The 25,145-nt window shown below is 39.1% G+C and overlaps 1 protein-coding gene across 1 annotated transcript in view; it reads left to right on the top strand.

Moving 5' to 3' along the window:
• The window catches only part of TOX3 (TOX high mobility group box family member 3), a 74,355-nt gene extending 53,560 nt beyond the window's left edge, over positions 1-20,795 (top strand). The window contains exons 4-7 of the mRNA XM_059857097.1: positions 14,014-14,283; positions 15,629-15,856; positions 17,199-17,279; positions 18,913-20,795. Of these exons, the coding sequence (XP_059713080.1) occupies positions 14,014-14,283; positions 15,629-15,856; positions 17,199-17,279; positions 18,913-19,662 (1,329 nt within the window). The 3' untranslated portion in view covers positions 19,663-20,795. The remainder of the gene's footprint in view (positions 1-14,013; positions 14,284-15,628; positions 15,857-17,198; positions 17,280-18,912) is intronic.
• The last annotated feature ends 4,350 nt before the right edge of the window (positions 20,796-25,145 follow it).

Here is a 25,145-nt window from a genome sequence, read left to right as displayed (position 1 = left end):
TTTAGAAACAGAATTTTCATTTTTGGAATGGACTTGGAAGCCCATATCCATTGGCATCATGTGCATCCCAAGTGCTCCTAAAGTTCAGAAATGTGTTATACAGTTGGCACTGACATCAAGAATTGAAAGACCATAGTGCTGGCCAGGGTGAACTACAACATTTAGAATGAATTGCTTGTCTGTATTTGAAGTGTAGGACCCACATCTGACATCCTTCAGGATATTTTGAGAGTGCAGTATTGAGAGTAGCTCAGAAGGAGAGCCAGACACAGTATGGCAGCAGGAAAAAAGCAATGTGTTTCCCTATATCCTGTGTATTCCATGGGCTGAATATAAAGGAGAATTACTTCATTTTTTTTTAAACTCAAAATAGAAGTGGCAGGGATGACAATACTCAGAAATATAGGGCCATAAAAGGCTTTGTTGTGTCCAGTGCCCTTGCTGGCCACAGAGGCTGAGGCAGGGTGGTCTTCTCTTCCTGGGCTGTGTCTGAGCCCTCAAGAACAGGGAGGCATGATCTGGCCATGCAAGAGCTGAGTGATGGGGACTGTGAGGCTAATTCCAGAGTTAATTAGATGAATCAAAAGCAGGGCTGTGTGGAGTTTCCTCCGGAGCCCACAGACTCTGCAGGGCTGCAGTCTCCAGGGGAGGTGTGTGGGGCAGTTCCCATGTTGTTGCAGTGTTTCCCTGTGGGCTCAGGGGGTCTCCCAGTGCAGGTTTCTGAGAGCTTTCTGCAGTAACATCCACACTGCCAGCCATGAGACACAGCTGTGAGCCAGTTCATCCTACTCAGCATTTTAAACTCAGTGCTTACAATTAGAATTAGTTTCTGTGTTGCATATTGAAGAGCGAGTGAATGTTTAGCTTGAAAAGATATTTTACATCAACTGTATTTTTTTCTGATTAGCTCTTTTATATAGGACCTTTTGCTGAACTTGGCATAGTGAAAATACATATTTACTGCTGGACTGTAATAAAGGTTGTGTTGTTATGTTGTGATTTCTTTTTTTATTATTCTGGCAAGTGAAAATTAATTAAAGATTTATAAACCAACAGGCAGTAAATATTTCTCTGTAATTCTACAGGCTGCTGACTTCATTGCAAATTTCAATATTTCTTTGGAGGTCATGAAGAGTTGCTAGCACTAAGGCAGAGTGAAGCACAGGCTGCTCATTACTTAGGAAATACAGAGTTCAGGCACTCTGTGGATCCAAAACGGGCACTGCCTAAAACAGGCCTTGAAGGATGTGGTGTTTGTTTTAGACCTCATTTTGCACTGCACCTGTTAGGTAACTTCTGAAGGAGGATCAGATTAATAAAACCTGAGAGTTAGGAATGTTGTGCCTGAAAACAAAAGTAATGGAGTGTGTGTGCACTGAATACAATGGAACTTGGTCAGAAAATATTGTGGGCTGGATTGGTGTTACGTGTCCCAGTATCCCCTCAATGTTATCGAGTGGTTTGTAACCTGACCCAGCTTGGCCCTTTAATTTTGCAACCTTTCACTGAATGTGATTCTTCCATGAGTTAATGCTGTCACCTTAACACAGAAGAGGCCTCTAGATTATGTATTCCTTCACTCACCTCTCCTGGTGCTGAATGGGAGGCTTCACATACTTGCCTTTTCCCTCGACTGTGCAGTGTAGAAATTAATGGCACAGTTTACACTGACTGCATTGGTAAGATTTGTTCCCATAAAGGTCAGTGAGAAGACGTAGAGAAGCTCCTGCCTTCTTACCCCAGTAGCCCAGTGGTATTTTTAGGGTGATTTCCAGTTCCAAGCTATGGATTGGGAGCTTGTGTGCTACAGCCTTGCAGCAGAGAATTGACAAGGAATTGTGTGATTTGATATGGAGGAGCCACATAGGGAGGTTTGTATGTCAGACATTCCTCACAACTGCTTGATTTGTTTCATGCTGTGAGATGGAGTGGCTCCTGCCATTGTATTCTACTCAGTAGACTCTCTTTTCTGCTCACAAATGCTAGGTAGCTTTGGGAAGTTTAAAACATTAACAGAGGGTCCTTACATAGCTTTCCCCTGAACTCACATAGCTCTCTTTAGCAGTCAAATTTTCCAGCAGTTAATCTGTATTTCAAAAATAAAAAATGAAAACATTATATCATATTTTATGTAGAAAATGTGCACTTTATTAAACTGGTAAATATTTATTAATAATATTAGAATTCATCCTTAAATTAGACATTTCATGAATTACCTTGCCTCGGAGCTATAAAAACTTTATTGCAGCAATAAAAAAAAATGTAAAGGAGGCATTTTGACTATGAAATTTCATTTCATGGTCAATTGAATTTACTATATCTGAAAGAACTAAAGATGGGGTTGTAAAATAATTATGATGTTCGTATACACTTACAGAACAATGTTCTTATCCAGCGATACTGGGATAGTCTTATTTAAACACTGTATTAATGGTGTACTGCTAATCACTAAAGCTTCTTGAGCTGAATACAAACTTAAATAATTTTAATATTAACTGCATTGAATTTATTGCTTATCTCGTGAAGCATTAGAGGGCTTTACTGTAAGCAATATTTAATTTAGGTAAATGTAGTCCTACCCTGTTGCAAAGCCTGCTAGAAGAATTTCACCTTGAGAAATGTCATGAGATTTTAAATCACAAATGTTGAAAAAATGAAATGGGCTTGGACAGAATTATGATTAATACTGTGTGTCTTTGGCTTTTTTCTATGTACTACCTGACATGTTCACCTATAAACTTGAATGCAGAATCGCCAGAGGCATGGTTAAAAATAGGTTATGTCAAGGTTTTCCTATGTCTCCCTTAGGGTATGGAGTTGGCTAGGTACCACGTAATGCTTCTGCAAGTATCTCACATATTACTCACAGGAAGACACACATGGAAAGCAAAAAAGAGAAAGAAAAAAGGTTTAACATATTCTTTATGTACTATTATATTCAAAATAGTATTCATGATGCAAGAAAGATATCTATATATTTATTCTCAGCATAAATGTGACCTAGCAATTACTAAAGATTATATTGGTGAGTTAACCATTGTTTATGCTATTATGATATATGTACTATGGAAAGAGTGACAATTTGTCACAATGCTGATTAACTTCATTATTGCTGGCAACAAACACAACACATTTATCTTTACAGCATTTTTCAACGTTTAAAAACAGTCAACAGCAACAAAAAGAAGAGATAAAACGGAGGCAGTTTGATTAATTTTAATATTTAATAACATGCAAATAAAATTCTGATGTTCAAAAAGGAGTCACTGAAAAATGGAGTGTTGATGTACATTTGACTTCAAAGAATGCACGGATTTACATGATGCAAATGTTATCCCTATAAATACTTGAATATAAATAAGCAGAAATCAACAGCAATATCCTCGTTAAAAATCAACCCCCAATATTTTATATTAATGCTCTGTTTTCTGTTGAGCTGCCCATAAAAAATTATTTTAATCTGCAAACTGTGGCAATTCTATAAAACTACAAGTTTTGCTCCTGAGGGTTCCTTTTTTTAACACCTCTCTCTAATCTGCCCAGCCTGCTGAGTAGCATTGACATCAGTAGTACATCAATTTCAGAAAGTGGATTATTTTTACTAGACAGCTATTGTGACATATTGGGTCAGTCATAAATGAAAGATATTCATGCAAGCATGCAATACTTGTAATGAAGTCTCACTCTGACCTTCTGTATGATTGATTCTGTAATTTAGTTTTCTCAGGCAGTGCCTGAAATGAAATGAAATCATGTTGAACAAGTTTTGAATACCCACAGTGCACCAGGAGAAGAAAAATCTGCAGCCCCAGAGGCTTGAGAGAGAGCAGCTGAACGATTTATCTCCATGCTATTATAGCCTTTGCCAGCATTCAACATTTCTTTTTTTTTTTTTTTTTTTTTTTCTTATTTGGCTTAAGTACTTAATTCTGCAGGTAGCTGTAAATGGGAAAATAAAATGCTGTTCAGATTTAAAATGACAGGACAGGAGTATGTGCAGGGGACTGATAAAATATCTTGAATAGAACTGACCTTTCATGTAGCTGAAAGTTACTGGGGGATTCATCCTCATAATTACCATATAGATTATTTTTATTTCTTTCCTGCAATGAAACATTTCAGAGAGCAGTAGTGCTGATTGAATGAAAATTGAACTTGTTAACATTCTTTTCAGCTTAGCCTGTTGTACATAACAGAAGGTTAGCTTTGATGAATTTCAAAATTCTCTTTCTGATATCTAAGAAACAGACAGTAAAATAATTGTCTTTTTTCAGTCTGATTTTTTCTTTTATTCAAAAACGTACAATTGTTAGAGAAACAGACTGATAGTTTTATATATATTGCTCACTACATTACTTTATGCTGTTAGAGAAAATGTGTTTCCTTTTTGATGAAGATTTGAGCCTGTTTATATTTTATAATTGTTGCAGTGCTGCCAGTGCAGTCAGGATTCTGCACAGATAAGGCTAATTCGTAGTGGAATATGCTCATCTTTAATTATATTACTCCTTAGGAGTGGCACTGTGCTCAAATCAAAGACAGAATTGTGACTATTGCTTTTATTTGAAGAAGAGACTTTTAAAATAAACATCTCAAGAATGTTGTATTAAAGAGATGAGGTGCAAATTTGAGCTTATTAAAGGCTGCATACAATAGAAATATTATTAATGTTTCAGAACAGTGGTGCCTTTTACTTACAGCTCAAAATCTTTTTTAGTAGTTTAAATTCCCAAATTACTAATGCATTTTAAGTGAATAGATTAACATAAGATTGGAAAACTAAAAGCTAAAAATGTTGCTTTGAAATTGGCAAAAGAGAGTTATTTCACTACTCACCTGACTGGGTACCTCTCATTTATAGGTTTCATTTTCCTTTACAAAGAAACTTATTTCCACATCTCTCTTTTAATACCCAGTCAGTAATCTCCTATCTGGAGAGAATGGAGTAGGTTTTCAATTAATAAAATGTTATAACAACATTGTTTAATGTGTTGCAGATGAAACAGTTATTTCATGGGTCATTAATGTGTTTAACGCCTGGAATGGTTTATTAAAACAAGCCCTTGTTATTGTTATGGATGTGTTTATTGTCATCTGTGATGCAAAATGTACAACAAATTTCACAAGTTTCTGGGTATTAGTTTATAGAAGTAGCAATTACTTTTACTAGAAAAAGAGATTCCCTTCTATTTTGTCTTGTATTTCTGTGCTGAGTTGCCAAGCTCAAGCTTTAAATCAGCAGTGTTAGTCTGGCTTGTATTGGCCTTTCCCAGCAGAAATGGCAGCTGTTGCTGCCACTGGTTTGCAGAATTTGTGGTACCAGGAAAAATTAATCTCAAGCAACCCTGAATTAAAGGATGCTTGGGCGGCTCTGAGCAGTGACATTTGGCCATGTACAGAACAAGAGGGATGCTCTGGAAATTGAGACCTTTAGGTCTCAGTTGGCAGCTCTGGTGGCTGCTCCCAGCTGGGCTGGGACTCAGCTCAGGGCTGGGGGCTTTGTGGATGAACCTCAGAGTCTTCACAGAGTACTTCCTTTTTGTTTGGTGTGGAATTGAACATTTTATTCTACACCTGATGAGGTAGCTGGGTGTTTTGCAGTTACCTTCCAGAGCACCTGGGTGCCCAGCAGCAGGGCCCTGGGGGCAGCTGGGTGACAGGCTGGGAGCCCTGGAGGCAGCAGAGGCTCTGGCACAGGGCCATGCTGTGGCTTTGGCCTGATGGGAAGATGGTGCTGTCCTGCTAAACAATAGTGTGAAGATTTTCATATCCTCAGTGACATTGTAATTCTCAGTGTGGATAATGTAGAGTCATTTTTCTGAGACATGCTCTCTTCTCATTGAGTAATGAATGGGTCCCCTGTTAATGAGAGATGGAAATGTCTTCTGCTGTTCTTAAAAATAGGCCACTCATAGTAACTGCTAGAGAGGACCTGTCCATAGGAAACAAAGTGGCAGCAGTTACCAAAGACTGGATAGCAGGCACTAAACTAAACTAAAAAATAATAAAAATTGAAACAGGTAGGTTATTGCCTGTTGAGGTCATGAGGGACTCCTGCATAAAAGAAAAGAAGCACAGTAACATTGGAAGAGTCTGGGAAAAGAGAATGTGACTATTTTATAATAAAAGTATCTAAAGCAAGATCCATCAGATCTCAGAAAATATTGTGAGGTGCCACATCAATCTGGGGGGAAAGGATATGGCTCACTGGGAAAGCTGTCAGGAACTGGAACAGAAGCTGAGTGTCTGATGTTCCTAAGAGCTGAGCTCAGAAGGAACTCAGGTGTGTATGGCTGTGGACACCAACTGTGCATTAAGCCTAGGCCATGGCTGTAAGCTATTCTAGCTCCTGAGTTTAAACTCTAAAATCAGGTGCTGTTCCCATAAGCCAGCTGAATGAGGCAGATGCTGCAGCTGGTCTGCAAGTGCTGTACCTGGCCAAAGGCTTTGTTGGGTCCAGCCACCCTCGCTCTTGGGTAATTTGAAAACTTCCTTTGAAATTCCTGCAATCTCTGCTGTTGCCACTCATGTTTCCCCCTGGATAGCTTGCCCAATACTCAGCTTCCACTTCAGGCTTGCAAGAGTTGAAGAAATGTGAAGTCTCATTAGAGTGTTTAATTACTCCATGTTGTCAGGTAGCTGGAAGAAAAACATACCTGGGTCTGGTAATACAAAAGATAATGAGACCTACTTTTCTGATTTACTTCAGAAACCAACAACTAAATGAACAAACCTCACAGAAAAGAAAAATTCCCCAAAACCTAAAGAAAACATATCCCTGAACATAGCTACCAACACTTGTAGCAATTTTTAAACATAAAAATGCCATGTAACCCCTGAGTCTGTCCCTCTGTAATTCCTTGCACAATTCTTGTTACCTTTGATAATGTTTGTTAGTTGTCATGCTCCCTCACACTCTCTCCCCACGTTCCTTGCTGCATAATAAGGACCTTTGAAGTCTGCCTTTGATTTGGGAGCTGAAGCACCTGAGTTGTGGAGGCTGTAACAAAACTGCTAACAGCATTTATCTGACGTTCTGGGACTTAATTTCAACTCTGCAGGATTTGTTTGCAATGTGTCGTCACTGTTTGCACACAGCAGACCTAAGCTTGTACTGCTAATTTGGAGGGAAGCTCCTCGTGCCAAGAGACTCATCAGATCAGAGCCCAGATCTGTGATCTGAGTCACACATGTATTGTGATCATGCTGTTGGGTGCCTTGTCCAAGAGGAGTGTGATTCAATATGCTTTAAAGTATGGTAGAAGCTTGGGAGGAAGAGAGTGGGGAGTCTGTTCTAAAATGCCTTACAAAATGGTGTCAAAATTAAATTATAAAGAAGTTGTGAATTAGGTGGGGCTAAAACAGCAGCAGCAGCCACTGTGGGTGGGTGGAGGTCTGTGACCAGCCTGTCCTTGTCTGCAAGAGCAGAAGGACTTGATGGCAAATGAGGCAACCAAGACGCATGACCTCTCTGGCCTGGGTTGGGGGATCATGTGAGGAATCTGCAGGCTCACAGGAAAGTAACTGGGTAAGAATAAAGTTCCCAAAGAGAAAACTCCAGGATAGCGTGGTGTGGCATCTGCAGTAAGAATTTGAATAAAGAATTTTAAGAATTTCAGAGACAAGTCCTTAGTTTGGTAGTTGTGTGATTTTACCCTTGCTGTGAGCTTTGTGTATTTCTTCACCACATAACACAGGGTTTTGGTAGAGACTCACAGCTGAGCATGCTGTCAGTCACTGGGTCCAGCAGAGGCCACAGCACCACCTTGCAGAGGCAGTGAGTCCTGGGACCTGGAGTGGTGTTGGTCTGGCAGGTGCCTGGCTGGTGGGCCCTGTCCCTGGCACCCTCCTGTTTGGAACCACCTCCCTGGTGATGCAGGTGGTGCTGCACTGCCTGGTGTCACTGTGCTCCTACTGCCTGACCCTGAGTGTGCTTCCACAGAGAGTTCTTCACTTGTGCTCTGCTGGTCTCACACTGCCCCTCCCACCCCTGTCAGTGGTGCAAGGAAAGCACCAATGACATTTGCAGTGTGTGCCTTAAACAAGTGCTCAGTGGTGAGAATGGTTGCAGGAACATCCCAGGTGCCCATGCACAAACCAGAAAGGGGCAAAATTTCAGGCCTGGGGTAGGCAGGAACAGAAGGGATACTTTGCATTGCCAGGTTCCATTATCTATGCAGTGTAGATATGCAGTAGATGCAGCAGTAGGTTATATAACAAGTCTGTCTAAGTGCAAGAAGTGGTACCACAAATGAGTGAGTTGATTTTGAGAATACCTATCTTGTATGGCCCCCATAGTAGCCCCCAATGACCCCCAAAATAAGTTGCTCAGTTTTAAGGAACAAATCAGTGGGCCCTCAAGTTCATTTGGTTTGGTTTTTTGTTTTTATTTTTTTTCTTTTCACGTCTCTTCTATGGTTTATGTGTAAACAGAAGAGAGTAGAGGGACTGGATGGGCACACACACCAAAAAATGGCATGTTCTTCATGTTTTTCAGGCAATAAAATGTGAACCTCTTGTCACCAACCCATCTCTTAGATCCAGATGAAGACATATTTTTATTTTACAAATTGTCATGTACTGTTTCTTGTACACTTTTTTTGGGAATCAAATTAACTTTTCTACAGAGACATGAAGTGGAACATGGGAGTTTTTTCACTGCCAGAGAAAAGAAGCTGCTGCTTGTAGGATCTCCTGATAACTGCAGTTTGACAGCTCTATTAGTGATGATGGTGTGTGTGCAGGGGAGAGGAAGGACACTTCTTCAGTGGTGGCAGTACCAAGTGCAACTGTTTTGTATTCTATTAAGTAAGGATTTAATCTCTGACAGAGAAAAGCATCCTGTTAGTTTGATTTGTTTTGATTGGCAGTGAAGTCCAATCCTGTAAAAATTTAGATTAATGGATTCTTTTATCTCTGCTTTACTTGTGGAGAAAAAGAATATTGAGGATTTCTTCTAGAGATATGCTGACATGACTAAAAGTAAAGGGAGTAATTTACAGTCAGGGACAACTGAGGATTTCACTCTTTACATTGCAGTGCATTTGCTTCAACTTAAATACATCCTTTAAAATATTGCATCAGCTTATGTTACATTGACAGTGATGAATTCCTCAGGCAATAGCATATATAATAGTCTAAGTCAACTTCTGAAACCAGGGCACAGTGAGCATAACCATAAATGTTGGGTTTTGCTTAGTAATTCCTTAGTTATTTTGGTTGGCAGATTTCTCAATTTCCTTAAACTATCTCATGCAGTGTGGGGTGAGATCCCAGCCCTACATCCTCCTGGAGGCACTTCCATGGGGCACTTCCATCAGTCCTCACGTGACCAGAGTCTCACTGGAGGTATTGCATATTTAAATGATGGAAGGTTGTAGACATTGATTTTAATCAAGACTTCAGTATTGCTCCAAAATGTTCTGAAAAGTAATTTCCTAGTTATATTTTTAAATGTCTTGTTGAATGTTCCCAGAGATTAAAATTATATCAGGGTAGGAATTCAGGATAGAATTACTGTATGGAAATGATTCTTAAAATGCAGGGTAAGTAAGTGGAAATTAGGACATCTCTCAATGTAATGGCTGGATGCATTTATCTGTCAAAATAAATACTAACTCTATTACAAGCTATACTAAGTACTGGATGCTTAATGAGATGCTAACAGAAGAGCAAACTGTCTTTTATTAATATAATTTTTTCACTCAGTACTACATGGTACTTTGGAAAACACCTTTGATAAAACTGTATAAATTAAAGCATAGGAGTTTACACATTCCTTTCTTTTTCTTTTCTTTTTTTTAAAATCTCCTTACTCCATTATTTGCTTTCCAGTGTCTGTTGATGCATTGATATTTTATGTAGTTTTGAGAACTTGTTCTTTTACAAATCCATGTAAAATAAGCTGTATATTTGTCATAGGCTGTGAGATGTGTCCTTTAGCAATAGGACTAAATATGACTTTTATGGCATGACTGTCTAAAGTGATTAGAATTGTTGAGAGTAGGACAGTTTGATGGGCAGATATCTTTATGGTTCCTTTGATGAAGCCTTCTATGAACCAAGTGCTGAATGTCATTATAATGTGTGCAACAGGGTGGTGACAGCTGTGTAAGAGATTTTGCCTACACAGTCACCATACAGCTGTTTTGAGAAGGGGAAAACATTTTGGACTATATTTTGCTTTTTTTAAATCCAGGTATATGATTAGAATCGTAGAAGGGTAAAAATTATTTTGCTTGGAAGGGACCTTAAAGATCATCTCCTTCCAACCCCCCGCCATGGGCAGGAAACCTTCCCCCAGACCAGGAGCTCAGGGCCCATCCTGCCTGGCCTTGAGCATGTCTGTGCAAGGCTTCATCCCCCTCACATTACAGAATTGCTCCCTAACACCTTATCCAAACCCCCCTGACCTCTGTTTAGAGCCCTGTCACTGCAGAGCCCAGAGAGGTGCCCAGTGCTGCCCTCAATAAATGTCTCTGTACCTGAGGGGTTTGTAGCCCTCATGTAGGATGACAACAGATTGATCTGAGTCAAAGCCATTTCAGCCTGCAGAGGAATTAGACAAGTTATTTCTCTTTTGGTTTGGTTCCACACATCATGTCCTTGTCTGATTATCATGCTCAGTAAACCAGTGGTTGAGCTTTGCCTGACTTGCTTTAGGATCACCAGGTTTCACCCAATTTCAATCTAAGGCTGTAAAGCAGATCAGGTTCAATCAAAACTTGATACTGTCTGCTTGAGGAGTTCATGAATTTTTGTCAGAACTGATCTCTTGCTTTTGCTTAATGTTACAAAAGTCTTGAATGCTTTTAATCCTCGTGTATCACATTTACTTTGGGTAAATTTATGTAGAAGAGCTTGTGATATTCTCTAAAATTCTCCCAGTATTCTCAGTGGGTTATTATTGGGTATGTGATTATTATTGGGTATGTGAGGCTTTCAGTTTTCATACAGTAATGTAATTAGGATGTCATGTGGGTGCTTCAGTGCACCTGTATTTCCACGAGTGCTTCTGATATAGGATGATTTTCATTGTTAAACATTTCTTTGATAAACATCTCAAGCACAATGAAATGCTACTGATCCTTTCAGTTTGGTATTGACCTTTGGTGGTATCAGGAAAAAATAAGAGTAAAGATAATTGATGGAAATTTTGTTTTCTAGATTTTAGCTCCCTTCTTGGAAGACTTTTGTTTGCTCAGGAGCTATAGGAAAATGCCATGGACTTTAATATTGCTATGAACTAGACCGCCTGCCTTCTTTCAAACCACTGTACACACATAAAAATGGCTTATACTTCTTTGTCTGGAAGCTCTGGTATAGGTACCATAGGTTGTTCAGGGCCACAGCACTGTACCACAAGGCAAAAAATGAAAACCCTGTTCCTTTCTTTTTTTAAATATTGATCAGCCATATAAGGTAAACTGAAAGTGCAGAAAATACATTGTTTTTTTGTTTTCATATGGACATATGAATAATAAGGGACTGGATATTATATGAAACATTTTGTTTCATATAATATGTTTTATCAGCTTATTTCTAAATGGCCAGTTACAAAATATTATTGCCATTCCTAGATTTTACTGAAGCTGTTAAGACTGAAAAAAAAAGGCTAAAGAAATCAGGAAAAGATGCAGAAAAGAAAAACTGAAATTAAGTAAGTGGATGCAGAAAACCCACACAAGCATCAGATAGTATCAGAAAAAGGGACAGTTAAGAATTCATGGGCTTGTGTATAAAATTAGATTCTGGGTCAGTGCAAGTCAAGAGAATTTAGTCTCAATAAAATCATAGATGCAACCAAAATGACAAGACTTGGAGTAAATGGTTTGTAACCCTTGTCACCACATTTTGTTGCCTCAGTGTAAAGGCCAGAAAGGCCTGCATTGTGTAGCAATAAAGGGAGAACAAAAGCAAGGCTTTCAGGGGTAGAACACCTCCAAGAAAGTCCTGTCTGCACAATAACAAAGAAAGTTAGTTTTTCTGAGGGAAGGTTATTCTGATCATCTTCAGCTTTGCTGGAGAAAGCCAGCAGAGTTTTTTCTTCATGCAATAAAGTCTGTAAGCTGAAATGATTGGAGTAATAGGCAGAGTGATATCGTTTCACAAAAGACTTTGAATGACTTCCAGATGCCACTGCCAATACAAGTCACAATCAAAATGACCCTGTAGTTAACAGCAGGAAATTTTCACAGAAAGGTGCCCTGAAGCAAATGGGTATTTCAGCCAATAAGTCTGATGTTTTGATCTTTCTGTATCAAGTGCTCCACTTTTGGCACACACACTCATCTCGAAGGAACTTCAGTCCTTCACTGAAAATATTAAGAAGTAGGAAAAGCAGTGTGGTGTGGTGTGGATGGTGAGCCAAGCTGGCAAGGGCTGGGCAAGCAAGGGGAAAATGAGGGTGAGCCTTGGGGCACAGGATCTGGATCATGAGCTTGTGAGGTTAACTTGATCTCTACTGGACCCAGCTGCATTTTTATGCTAAAGAAGGACTTGTTCCTACTGTATGAGAGAGACACAGCTGTCACATTCAGAATTAATATGATGTACTGCTGTGGGGAAACAGTGAGCTGCAGTATTTGTGTGTAAAGGCACATGAGGCAGGGTGTGCTTCTTCTCTAACACGTGTTGCTTCTTTGCATGGCCACCCTTGTCCCAGCCAAGGAAAGGCTTCCAGGAGCACAGAACCACTGCCTCTGTTGAGGGAAAAGTTATAAAAAGTAAGGGAAAGTCATTTGGGCTAAACTTTTACCTCCATGCTGACACAGATTTTTGAAAACTGGTTTGTACTTATCCATACTGAATAAGAGAGCACCAGGAAGGTCATACTCTGTTGTGGAAGTCCAGTGGGCTCCCACAATTGCTGTTTTGTTCTGTGTCATTTCATTAAGGATCATTGCAGCTGCTGCTAATTGCAATGTGGCTTATTAATAATGAAAGAGTTTTCAAAATCTAATTTATTTCTCATGTTTCTGGCTGTTCAAACAATGACTGTAGATTAATCAGGTTGCTGAATCAATTTGTGAGCTATTTATTCTCTTATTAACTTTTTAAAAAATCTTCTTTTCTGTTTACATGTTCCTTCATTGTGTATTGATCTGTGTGTGGTCCAAAAAAAAAAAAATAGTTTTCATAGGCAGATTGCAGCTGACTTTACCTTCAGGGTTTTGCTTCTTTTTATTTACAAATGTGGTAAATGTTGTGCAGATGCAGGAGACACAGTTTGTGCCCTCAAGAAACAGTGGAAGCAAAACCATGCAAGTGCTTGTGTGTCTGAGATGTTGAGTACAAGAAAAATAAAGTTGGTGATTTGTACATCGATTTTGCTACAAATTTTGCTACTTCCACATGTTTGATTGTTGGATTAAAGATAAAAATGTGCAGTTTTATGTGCTGCTTGCCAACAGGGCTCTTTAGGAGTGTTTAGGATTACTGGGCTGGCTCTCCAGCCTGCTGCAGTGAATGCACTCCAGACATGCAGGGCAGTGTTCTGTGTTTAGAACAGATTTAAAATCTACCCAGACAGGACTGCTTTATACCTACTGCTGTTACTTGTAATGGCCAAGAATAACTGAAACTCAGTAAAGGAAGATGCTTTTCTCTCTATATATATATCCCCTCATCCCACCTCAATTTTGTTTACTTTCTGACAACAGTTTGTGTCTCCTCATTTGCCATGTTTTCCTGAATCTTCAGTCATCCTGTTTCCCTATTGTTTATGTGGCTATTTCTCACTTTATCAAGAGAAAAAATGTTTAAAAACAGAGAAATGCATTTCTTAGTCAAAGAACAAAACAAGAAGCCCCAGTTGGGGGAAAAGTGAAGCCTGGAGCAATTATAGTAACTGTTGCTGCACCTAATTTCTTAAAAATATGTTTAACTCATTAAAAAGGAAGGAAGCAAACTGCACGTTGACAGTGCTGCTTCTGTAAGCCTGTGAAAATAAATTCACCTGCTAGTGCTGTATGGTAACTGCTGATATCTAACCACCATTTCCATCTCTTTTAGGATCAGAGTCACAGCCAAGTCTCCCAGTACCGGCAGGACCACTCTCTGATTATGAGATCCATTGTCCACATGACTGATGCTGCTCACTCGGGAATTATGGCTCCCTCCCAGCTCACCACCATCAACCAGTCTCAGCTGAGTGCGCAGCTGGGGCTAAATTTAGGAGGCACTAATTTGCCACACACTTCTCCCTCCCCTCCTGCAAGTAAATCAGCCACTCCTTCCCCATCTAGCTCTATCAATGAGGAAGATGCAGATGAATCAAACAGAGTAAGTTATTCCATGTGCAGCAAGGCTCACACATCCACATGCTGGGTTTTCGTGGATGTGGCAGTATCAGCTCAGCTGCACTGGGGTCATTTAAAACACAAATGTTTTAAAACACAAATGTTACAGTCAAGTGGAATATGAGCAATTTGCTGATTTCCTTCTTTACTTAAGCAGTATCCATCCTATTGTCATAATAATGAACCTAAGAATAGAGAGATACATGTTTCTTTTGGTGTAATGTGACTCAGATTTTCAGATCTGTTGAATCTCTTCAGGCATCAGTCATGGACAGTTTTGTCATTTTAGTATTCTCTAGAGTCATGTAAAACATGGATGTGTTTAGAGAGAAGTAAGATAAGCTTTCTTCTAACTGAAAGTTTAGTTAACTTATATCTTCCTTTAAATAAATCTCTAATAAAAGGAAAAAATATTGACCAAATGAAGAACAAATGTTGTTATAGCAGTATATGCAAAAGCCTAATTTTAGACTGTTCCATGAAAGGTTTTCTCATTAAGCTGATGGAAGTTATACATGTGGAAAGCTCATTGTACAGGATCCTCAAAATATCAAAGTAAATCACAGTCACAGAGCTACGTTTCATATTACATATCATATTTAGAGCCACTTGATCCCCTTGTTGCAATCATCTCTGCATAGCTCAACAACAGAGGGCACGAGGCACACACAGGGAGCAGAGCTGCTGGGATTCCCGTCCCAGAGGGAAGAGAGGGGCTGGTGCCTGGCCAGAGCACAGAGCTCCCAGAGCTCCCCCACGGGCACCTGCCCTGCCCTGGGGGCCTGGGGGAGCACAGCCAGTGCTCCTGCAGGTGGGCACACACTGCCCCGTGGCTGCTGCTGCTTTTTGCCTGAAGGGTGGGATTTTTAACCCCTGGCCCATGTCTCAGTTGCCAGTCTAAGCCTGGGAACTGGGAAATGCCTCCAAGCTTTTGCCTTCTGAGTCTCAACTGCTGAGATTGGATCATAAAGGAAAAACATAGATGGCCTCTTCAAAATATGCTATGAACTAAATCTTAATATTTTTAAATACAAATTAGCATTGGGGTGTCCTTTTTTAGGTCAGACTTGTAAGATGTGACTCTCAGAGCCATGCTTAGAGTGAGTAGTAACTACTCATGCATTTAGTTCCAGGAGATCCAGTGAGATAATGCTGACACTAAGTACTCTTTGCTAGAGAGAAGGGCTGCACAAAAGGACTCTCCCAAGTGCTGCCTACATAACAGCTTTATCCATATAATATTACCACTGACTGTAAATAATTGTTTTGCAATTTATCTGACTTATTTAATGCATTTAGTGACTGTTCTTGTTCTTACTGTTCCTCAGGCTACTGGAGAAAAAAGAGCTGCCCCAGATTCTGGCAAGAAGCCCAAGACCCCAAAGAAGAAGAAAAAGAAAGACCCCAATGAGCCACAAAAGCCAGTGTCAGCATATGCCCTTTTCTTCAGGGACACACAAGCTGCAATTAAAGGACAGAACCCAAATGCTACATTTGGAGATGTTTCAAAAATAGTGGCATCTATGTGGGACAGTTTAGGAGAAGAACAAAAACAGGTAAATCGATGCAGGGTTGTCTCACAAGAATATAGTAATCCTTGTTAAAAAATCCTCCTACCTCTGCTCTGAGTGGACCACGCTACCTTCTGATGTAGAAATCTACCTCTCTAGAGCTAAACTGAGTTTTGAGCTTGCTGAAGACCTGGCATCTAAAAATTATCTTTTTGTAAGAGCCAACAGGTAGTGTTAAATGACTGTATTTGTCTTTAAATTTTAAAGGGCAGTTTGTAAAAGAGCTCAGGTTATAGTGTCCTAGAGTCCTCTTAAAACCACCTTTTGATGATTCCTATTTCAAAGCCCTTGTTTCCTATTAATAAGTTAGAAAAGAGGAAGGTACAGCATATTTACCATTTCCTTTGATCTGCCTTATGAATTTGTTACAAAGCGTGTTGATTTCTAACCTTTGAAGCCAATCCTCTGAGTCTCATTACAATGTTGTGTGGGAAATGCTATCTCCAACTCCAACTGGGTACAGAGTGATGAGTTTTGTACTTCCTTGAGGGTTATTCTTCTTCCTATACAGATGGAAGTGCTGCACATGGATTAAAGTGTGTTAAAAACACCCTTTGTTTGTTCCCAGTAACAGTAAATAGAAGCTTGTATGGGAGGACAGATTCCCAGATGGGACACCTTTTGGCAAGAGATGAATGGTACTTTTTTCTGAAATACATTTGGGAACTTTTAGTCTCATCTAACAGGTGATAATGAACATGATTTAAAAGTGAACTTTAAATTTCACCATGATTAAAAATACAGATTTAGTAATTTTTGCCTAACAGTTCTTGTTTAACTCAGTGAAATTCTCTCATGCTGGCTTTGGGGCAAGTCCAAGCTCTTTGATCCACCTTTTTTAAAGGTGTACAGATTTTTTTTTAATATGTAGTTCAAATATTTCCTTTGAAAAAAGAAAAAAATGCACAGGTGTATTCTGCTATTCTGGCCTTCTGCTGATAAATTTTGGCATTTGTAATACCCAATTTTCTAATAATCCTGCTACTTGGAGTCAATAAAACTGTTTTCTGGGGAAGGAAAGAGTGCATAGTCTTGTCAATCAGTTTGCTGCTCAGACTGATGTCAAATAGCAGCCTTTTGTTATTCCTGATAATCAGCATAAATTGTACTGCAAGTCCAGCAAGTAGCCCTGAAAGCCTGTAAGCACCTGCAAGAATATTTAGGACTTTCAAGGAAGAAAAAGCACATCTAACAGTAGAGTGTTTTCAGGGGTTTTGGTTTATGTTTTTTCTTTTCTGTGCAGGTGATTTTGAGATCATTCTGGCAAAAAAAAAAAAAAAAAAATCTCAGCAGTTGAAGTTGTTGAAATTGTGGTCTCTTTTAATAGGTATATAAAAGAAAAACTGAAGCTGCCAAAAAAGAATACCTAAAGGCACTTGCTGCCTACAGAGCAAGCCTTGTTTCTAAGGTAAGCCTAATATTGCCTTTGATATAATGCAAGTGAGCTTTTACCAATGATATTGAAATATTTGGGACAAGGGGGGGATGTTATGCACAACAGAAGTAGAATCATGGCATTTCTGTACTACAGCTCTACAAGATGTTGTGCTGCTGCTTGAACCCTGCTTAGTCTCTGCAAAAATAATTTCATCTCTCTGCTGGCATACTAATGATTACCAGAAACCATCTTTGTAATTGTACATCTTCCTTGAGCTGTGGAGGCAAAGTAATGCACTTCACTAAAATAAAATTCAGTCATGAGAAATACACTGACCTTTTGACATTAATATTTGCAAGCTGTTTGCAGAGGTTTGTTTTTCCTCAAGTGCTGCTTCTCAAAGGACAGGCTTGCTTTGCGTGGCGTTGGAGAGCAGTTGTTGTGTGACAAAGCTTAAGTATTTTTGCAGGTGAGGGGAAAGAAATGTGTGGTGGCTCTGGATTTGGAGAGTACTAAAAAATGGACTAGCTGGCATTGAGCCACAAGGAGTATTTCAGTGGATCCTGAGTTAAAATAAAACCTGTGAAGAAGACAAAGCTCTGCTGTCTTACTTGAGAATTTACCTTTCTAGACAGCAGCACTTTGCAGGTTGTGGTTCTGTTGCATCTGAATATCAGAAAGGGAAATGTGCTTATAGACATCTAAAATATGGGTAAAACATTGGGTGATGATGTCTTAACTCCTGAGGATATTTATTTGAATGTACAACTGCAGAACATTAGTAAATCATATGGAAAGTCGCTGTGTATTTTAATTATTGATTAAAAATACAACATCAGAAATTATACATGTGTTTTTGAAAGATGGAAGATTTCTTCTTCTTATGTTAAGTAGCTGTGTATTTCTGTTGCCTCTGGGACTTAGGTAATATTCTAAAAGGCTTTTGTATCACAATGCTAAGTTCAAGATCGACAGGATTCTAAATACATTTGAGAGATATGATTTTGTGAATCTCAAGTTCCCTTTTCAGAATGATCAGAAATCATATTTTCTTTCCCCAAATCTATGGGACCAGGACAACCAAGTAACTTCTGGGCAGATTGCAGGTGGAAATGACACTCAAAGTCATTGTATCTCTTCTCCTCTAAATTAAGACATCCTTGCTGTAGCTGTTTCACATGAGATGGTTGCTCACGGTAGGGATGGGAGAGAGACTTGTGCAGCACAATTTATTACATTCTCAGGTAAATGTCTAAAGAGTGTCAGTTAATTGCTCATTGGTTGGTAACTGATGGGGTGGGGAGTGTGTATGCTGCTGACTCCCAAAGAGCAGGGGTTTTTTTAAAAACACTTAAATATATTGGGCCTGTTCTAGCTCTCTCAGCAACAAAATGGATGTGGCATCTGTGGTTTTCTGCTGTTGATCAAGGGCACAAGTTACTTTTTGTCCAAGGAAGACCAGGAGGTACCATATAGGGAGGCAGATAAAGAGGTGATGCAATGTACTGCTGATCAGTGATTGTTTTCAGACTGCAGATTGATCTTTTCTGATAGAAAACAAAAGATGGCAAAGGTCTCTGAGTAGCTGTTACTTTTATTACCGTGTAAACAGTAACAATGTTTTTTCTGTTGAAAAGACAATTAATTTCTCTTCCAAACACAGGCTGCTGCAGAATCTGCTGAGGCCCAGACAATTCGTTCTGTTCAGCAAACACTGGCATCCACAAATTTGTCTTCCTCCCTCATTCTGAATAGTTCTCTTTCTCAACACGCGACGGTGTCGGCATCTCCCCAAACTCTTCAACAGCCCCTTTCCAGAGCCATTGCTCCAAAACCCTTGACCATGAGACTGCCAATGAATCAGATTGTAGCTTCTGTTACCATTGCCCCAAACATGCCAACAAACATTGCAGCTCCATTGATAAGCTCCATGGGCTCAAACATGGTGGCAGCGCCGTCTTCGTCTCAGCTCAGCCCCTCCATGCAAAGCCAGCAGCACCAGATGCAGCAGCTCCAGCAGCAACAGATGCAGCAGATGCAACAGCAGCAGCTACATCAGCATCAAATGCATCAGCAAATACAACAGCAAATGCAGCAGCAGCATTTTCAGCACCACATGCAGCAACATTTGCAGCAGCAGCAGCAGCAGCAGCAGCATCTCCAGCAGCAGATTAATCAGCAGCAGATGCAACAGCAACTGCAGCACATACAGCTTCAGCAGATGCAGCAGCAGCAAATGCAGCATATGCAACACCAGTCCCAGCCTTCTCCTCAGCAGCACTCCCCGGGAGCCCCGCAGATCACTTCTCCCATCCCTGCCATTGGGAGCCCTCAGCCAGCACCTCAGCAGCACCAGTCACAAATACAATCTCAGACACAGACTCAAGTATTATCACAGGTCAGTATTTTCTGAAGATAAACGATCTTGCAACATGGCTTTGTGTGGATGGAGGGGTAGGGGTAAACCATATTTGGCTGAAAACTGTAAATTGTTGATGGTAGTTATGCAGGGATGCATAACAGATCAAATGATCCTCTAAAGTGTCTATTAGATAGGCAATAAAGAACTACAATGTAGCTGTGTATCATCTTTTAGCTGACTATAAATCATTTTGTTTAAAAGAAAAAATGCTCTTCTCTCTTTCATGTGATGCCTTTTTAATTTATTTAAGCTTTACCTACAATATGTGAATCAACTGGCCTAAAAAATACCTGGACCTTATGACTGCAAAATGGCCTTTCAGAGTTATATGCTATAGCCCTTCTTTCTCTAAAAGTGAGTAATGCACTTCAAGGCAGTATGAACTCATGGAGCCCTTAAAGCACAGTTGTAACTACCTGTAAAATTATGATTGGATTTCATACAATCATACTTGTATGACATGAGTTAGTTGATGGCATTTTTTGTCATGAAAAAAAAGAGTAAATCACAGATTTTTGCCAAAGCTCTTTTTTTTTTTTCTTTTTCTTTCCTAAATGTCTTCAGAAAAACAAATGCAAGTAACTGGACGTAAATGTCTGACCCAAGTTTTCACTTCATTTCTTCAAATAAACCTGCCATAGTTCATAAGAAAATATATATTGACATTTACCCTCTTACGTTAATTCCAATTACAGAACAAATGTGAATATTATATTCTGTGTCCAAGTGATGAGTTTCAGATTTAATACACTGTATTTTTAAAAGGGAAATGCACTTAAATAAAACTGTTATTACAGAAAGCTAAGATGAGAAATGCAAGTTATTAATACGCTGTAAAACCAGTAGAATATTTAAATGAAACTCCACAACTGAATAATCAATGTAAATATTTTCTTTAAAAGTTGTAAGTTTTCATATCATGTGTTGTAAAGTTTTCATAAATGAGGCTTTAATGTAAACACTGGTAACATGAATTATTAATTGCTACATTGCTTATTGTGTTTTTATGCTGTTTTATACTTTTTTATGAGTTATGATAGCAGCAATTAAGTTGTTTGTATTTTGCTTATCTAAAATAAATGCTTTTATCTTGCTATAGAATAAACACATTTCGGTAAAACTGATGAGCTGTAAGTCTTTGGTAGAGAAACCAGAAATGTTTCCTTCTGCAAATGCTTTCTTGGACATTTTTAAACTCCTTTGGATTTCAGACATTCTGGGTGAACAGGTACCAGTGGGAACAGAGCAAGCACTTGGCTCTTGTATCCTCCAAGATGCTCTGCTGCAGAGTTGTGGGCAACTTCTCTGAGGTGTCTGTGACTCCAGAGAGAGAAAGCAAGTGCTGGGGTCACAGAGCAGTCATGGTGCCCCGTGCTGATGAGCTGCAGGAACAGGGCAGTGAACCTGTCTCTCAGCTGTGATGTTCAGAGATGGAAATCAGCACAAATTCCTTCTTTGTATCCGAGAGTTCCAGATGTAAATGCAGCTACTGCCGTGGGCTTGCTTCCCTCTGTAAGCCTCCAGCTCCTGACTTGGGCTGCTCCCGAGCTGTCCAACTTTTATTTTCTTGTTAAGGTAGAATGTGATGGAGTGGGGAGGGATGGATGGGGCAGGTCTTTCATATGAAGGCTTTGGAAACATTAACATCCAGTGTGTTGTCAGGTTATTAGTGCTGTTCCTGTATTTTTGCTCTGAACAGAAAGGAGAGAGCCTCTATTTTCTTGTTTCCCTTCTTCTCCTGCAGTATCTGTGCTGTGAGTGCAGTCTGACCACTATCCCCAGTTGTCTGGCATGATTAATTACAGCATCTGTCCTGTCAGAAGCTATAATGAAGAGGTCTTGATAAAAATTGCAAATTACCACTGGCAACAATCTTAAACTGCTTATGATAAAATGAAAATTAAAAACAGCAAGTGTCAAGCCTGAGCAGAATCCTAATCCTGTTTGAGGCATGGCTACCGTGCTCAGAGCACAACCCAAAAATAATGGAATAGAGATCCCCAAAAAGTTGCAGCCAGACTTGAGGGAAGAGGTACTACACCATGTGATTTCCTTCATAATGAATTCGTCTTTCAGTATTTCATCATCCTCAGGTACTCTGCTTATTATGTACAAATATTGAACAGCAAGAGATTCTAATTATAAATTTATAGATTTCTTGGAGCAGAAAAAATCATATATAAATTGAAGTTTTTCATAGTAGGTGTTAGTTGACAGCTACCCATGCTCCTAATAGCCTTAGCATGATATCTAATAATGCCTGGGATGGGGGGTGTTTATTCCAAATGCAAGGAAGCCTGTCTGCATCAGAAATGGCACAACAGAGGCTGGTTGGGAGAGATTTCGTGTGTGTCAGTTTTAACCAATGTTACATAACAAAGGAAACCATTTTATAGTCACTTTTGAAACCTTTAGACAAATGTCTTCAGAAATAATTGCTAAACTGCATGTGACAGTAATTGTGTATTAGTTCTATAATTGTCATTTTGAAGACCTATGAAGTATCGTTGGAAAAATGTCACAAGTGATAAGAGTTAATTACAACTGAAGTCTGTTTTCAACTATTTGCAGCGAGAAGCAGGTGTTATTACACTCATTAAATGGTTTCATAAATCCTGGGTTTTATCACATTTGATTAAGAGCTGCTGAACTACTGATGTTCAATTCCAGGAAAAATAGTTTTAATTACTGCAGCTAAAAAAAAAAAAAAGAAAAAAAAAAAAAAGAAAATTAATCATCAAGCAGGACTGTACATTTTAAATATCAAAATTTGAATCTTGAAAAACTGGAGCATCTCCCTGCTTGCTACAAAATTATATTTTGCATTACCCACAATAGCATATTGCAGAACATCTTGTGTTTCAAACTGTGCAAGTTTGTGTTCATGTTCCCTAAATCTAAGTGAATAACTGTGCTATCATAGGTCATAAATAAAACTGTTAGTTTAAATCGCTTGATATGCAATTTATACAAGAAAAATGCAATAATCTGTATGGTTTCAGTGTCGTGCATGGTTTTTAAGAATGTTTTCCTTCGTAGCATTTACAAGCACTTAACTGCTCCCTTCTTTTCCCAAGGTTTCAGATGCTTTATCACCTCGGTTAACCACATTCTACTTTCACATTAACCCAGGTTGACACATGATGAAAGAACATAAGGAGGTTTAATTTTTAGCTGACACAGGGTCATTAGTTTCTAACGTGGAGAACAAAGCCTTTAAATACCTCTGTGCAACATAATCTCAATTTTATATTATCACCTGACCATTGTGGTTTGCAGGACAGATGGATTAAATATCTCAAGTTTAACCACAAGTCTTGCACTGACTCTTTTCAATGGGGATTTGAATGGCTCCTTTTTCATTTCTCACTTCATGGAGTATTTTGCAGCACTGGACTGCATTCTAACCTCTCCCTCCCCCCTTTGTTTGGCTTTTGTTTTGCAACAGCTGTTATTATCGTTTTTGGTCAGCTGTGATTGCTGGAGGCAAAATAGGACCAGATGGTGTTTTGCTATGCATGAATGGCGAGTTAGAGGAGTTTAGATTGAATAGGCCAAGTTTGAATGGTGTCTATGCACCACCTGCCCTCTTCAGCAGCAGCACACACATCATAGGAGCATGATCTGTCTCAGACCTACTAGAATTGGATGGGAATGGAGAGCGCCTCGTTGGATTTTCTCCATATTTATTGATCTTCCATGCACTAACAGCATAATGCAGTACACAGTCAATTTGAGTTAATTGGATATGACACAGCATGTACATGTAATCTATCACTGGAGTCTCCTGGTACACTTTAGGGTTTGCTGCCACAAGAACATGCAGTATTAGCCTGCATTAATAGGCTAAGTGGATGGAAGTAAACCAGGATCATTGTAGGGTTTGATTTGACAAAATATACTGTAGTTTTACAATTGTACCCTTGAAACTGCCAGAAATGCAGTTAACTATGAACATTTCTGATTTGATAGATGGGGGCTGAGTATTTTGTCACAGAAAAAAATATTTGTCATTCCCACACATTTCTGTGAGGATTGCCAGTGAAATTTAAATAAATATAAGGAGCAGCATCCATAGGGATGGGCCAGTGCCATTCAGAATAATACCAAAGGGCTGCTTTGGTAATCTAAAACTGGTCAGAGAGGTGGAATTTAAATGTTACAGAAATACAACAACTATTGTACGCTCTGTTAAGGCTGACTGAAAGACGTGGGGTGTGAAAGACTTGTGCCTGGACCTTACAGAAGAAAATACATATGCTATGAGTAATGAAAAAATACATAACAATAATATATAATGCATAAATTGCTTGCATTGTTACAGCAATTGGATGTCTCAAAGCCTACTTAATATGTGACTGAGGCTGCGATCATGCTCTGAGTTGGCAGGAGCTGCTCACTCGGCGTCTTTGTCTGTGGTGTCAGGTAGCCAAGTGAGCTACTTTATTATGAAAATTGCATCCAACTGAAAAAATGCTAAATATTTTCAAGTGCCTGTGGGAAAAGCTAGGTTTGTATTAAAGGATTTGGTTCTTAAAGTCACCAAGAAGTTAATGCTTCTCAGGTGCATCAGAGGGAGAGAATTTTCGATTATAATACGAAAATCTTTGAGGAGTGAATGTATTGCTTTGAACGAGCTGCTGTGACACTTCAATAGCCTACACTGGAGATTTAGAATGCATTCTGTTTACCTCAGTTAAAAACCAGAAGTGGTATTTTAAATAGTGGGTTTTGTCCAAGTTCTTGGAGCATTAACATCTTCAGGCCCTAAACAAGCCAAAGCAATGGAGAGTTTTCTTAGAAGGTTTGAAACTAAATTTATTTTAATCTTCTAGGTAAAAAAAAGTTGAACAGAAAATTATACTTGTCTTGCCGTTATATGGACATGTCTTTGCAGGTATCATTTGTTCTCCTTCCTCTCCAGGAACATTTTTATGATCTTTGGTCTGTTATTTTTCTCCAAAATGGAGTTGCTACATCATTGTAACTCTGCTGCTCTAATTGTAAAAGAGAGGCTTTGATCCAGAAAATAATTTAAAATCAGCTGCTAATTCATGTATAAAGGTAGTAATTTCATTGAAGTGACTACTCATATGCTCTGTTACACAGTTGCTCAAGTGCTTTTCTAGGTCAGGAGTCTAATTGCAAAACATTGCATTTGTTTTCCAAACAGATCCAAGTATTTATAATAATAATCAGAACCTAAAAGTAATCTTACATTTTCTGCATTTTCTTTTATTAAATTCTATTCAAAACAAGTCATGGGTCTCATTTTCAAGTTCAGGTACTCTAACCTTAGTGCTGGTTCAATGACTGAATCATCATAAATGTGTAAAGAATTACCCACCTGATGATGAATTGCATCTGCAGTCATTTAGAAGGGATTCTACTGTACACAGGTCTGAAAACTTCTACCTGGATCAGCAGTCACAGCTCTTGACTGAGCAGATGCCTTAACCTAATATTTGTGTTTA

Source organism: Haemorhous mexicanus, chromosome 12 (assembly GCF_027477595.1).
Source record: "Haemorhous mexicanus isolate bHaeMex1 chromosome 12, bHaeMex1.pri, whole genome shotgun sequence".
NCBI lineage: Eukaryota > Metazoa > Chordata > Aves > Passeriformes > Fringillidae > Haemorhous > Haemorhous mexicanus.
Note: the sequence above shows the minus strand (reverse complement) of the source record. Positions and strands in the feature narration are given on the sequence as shown.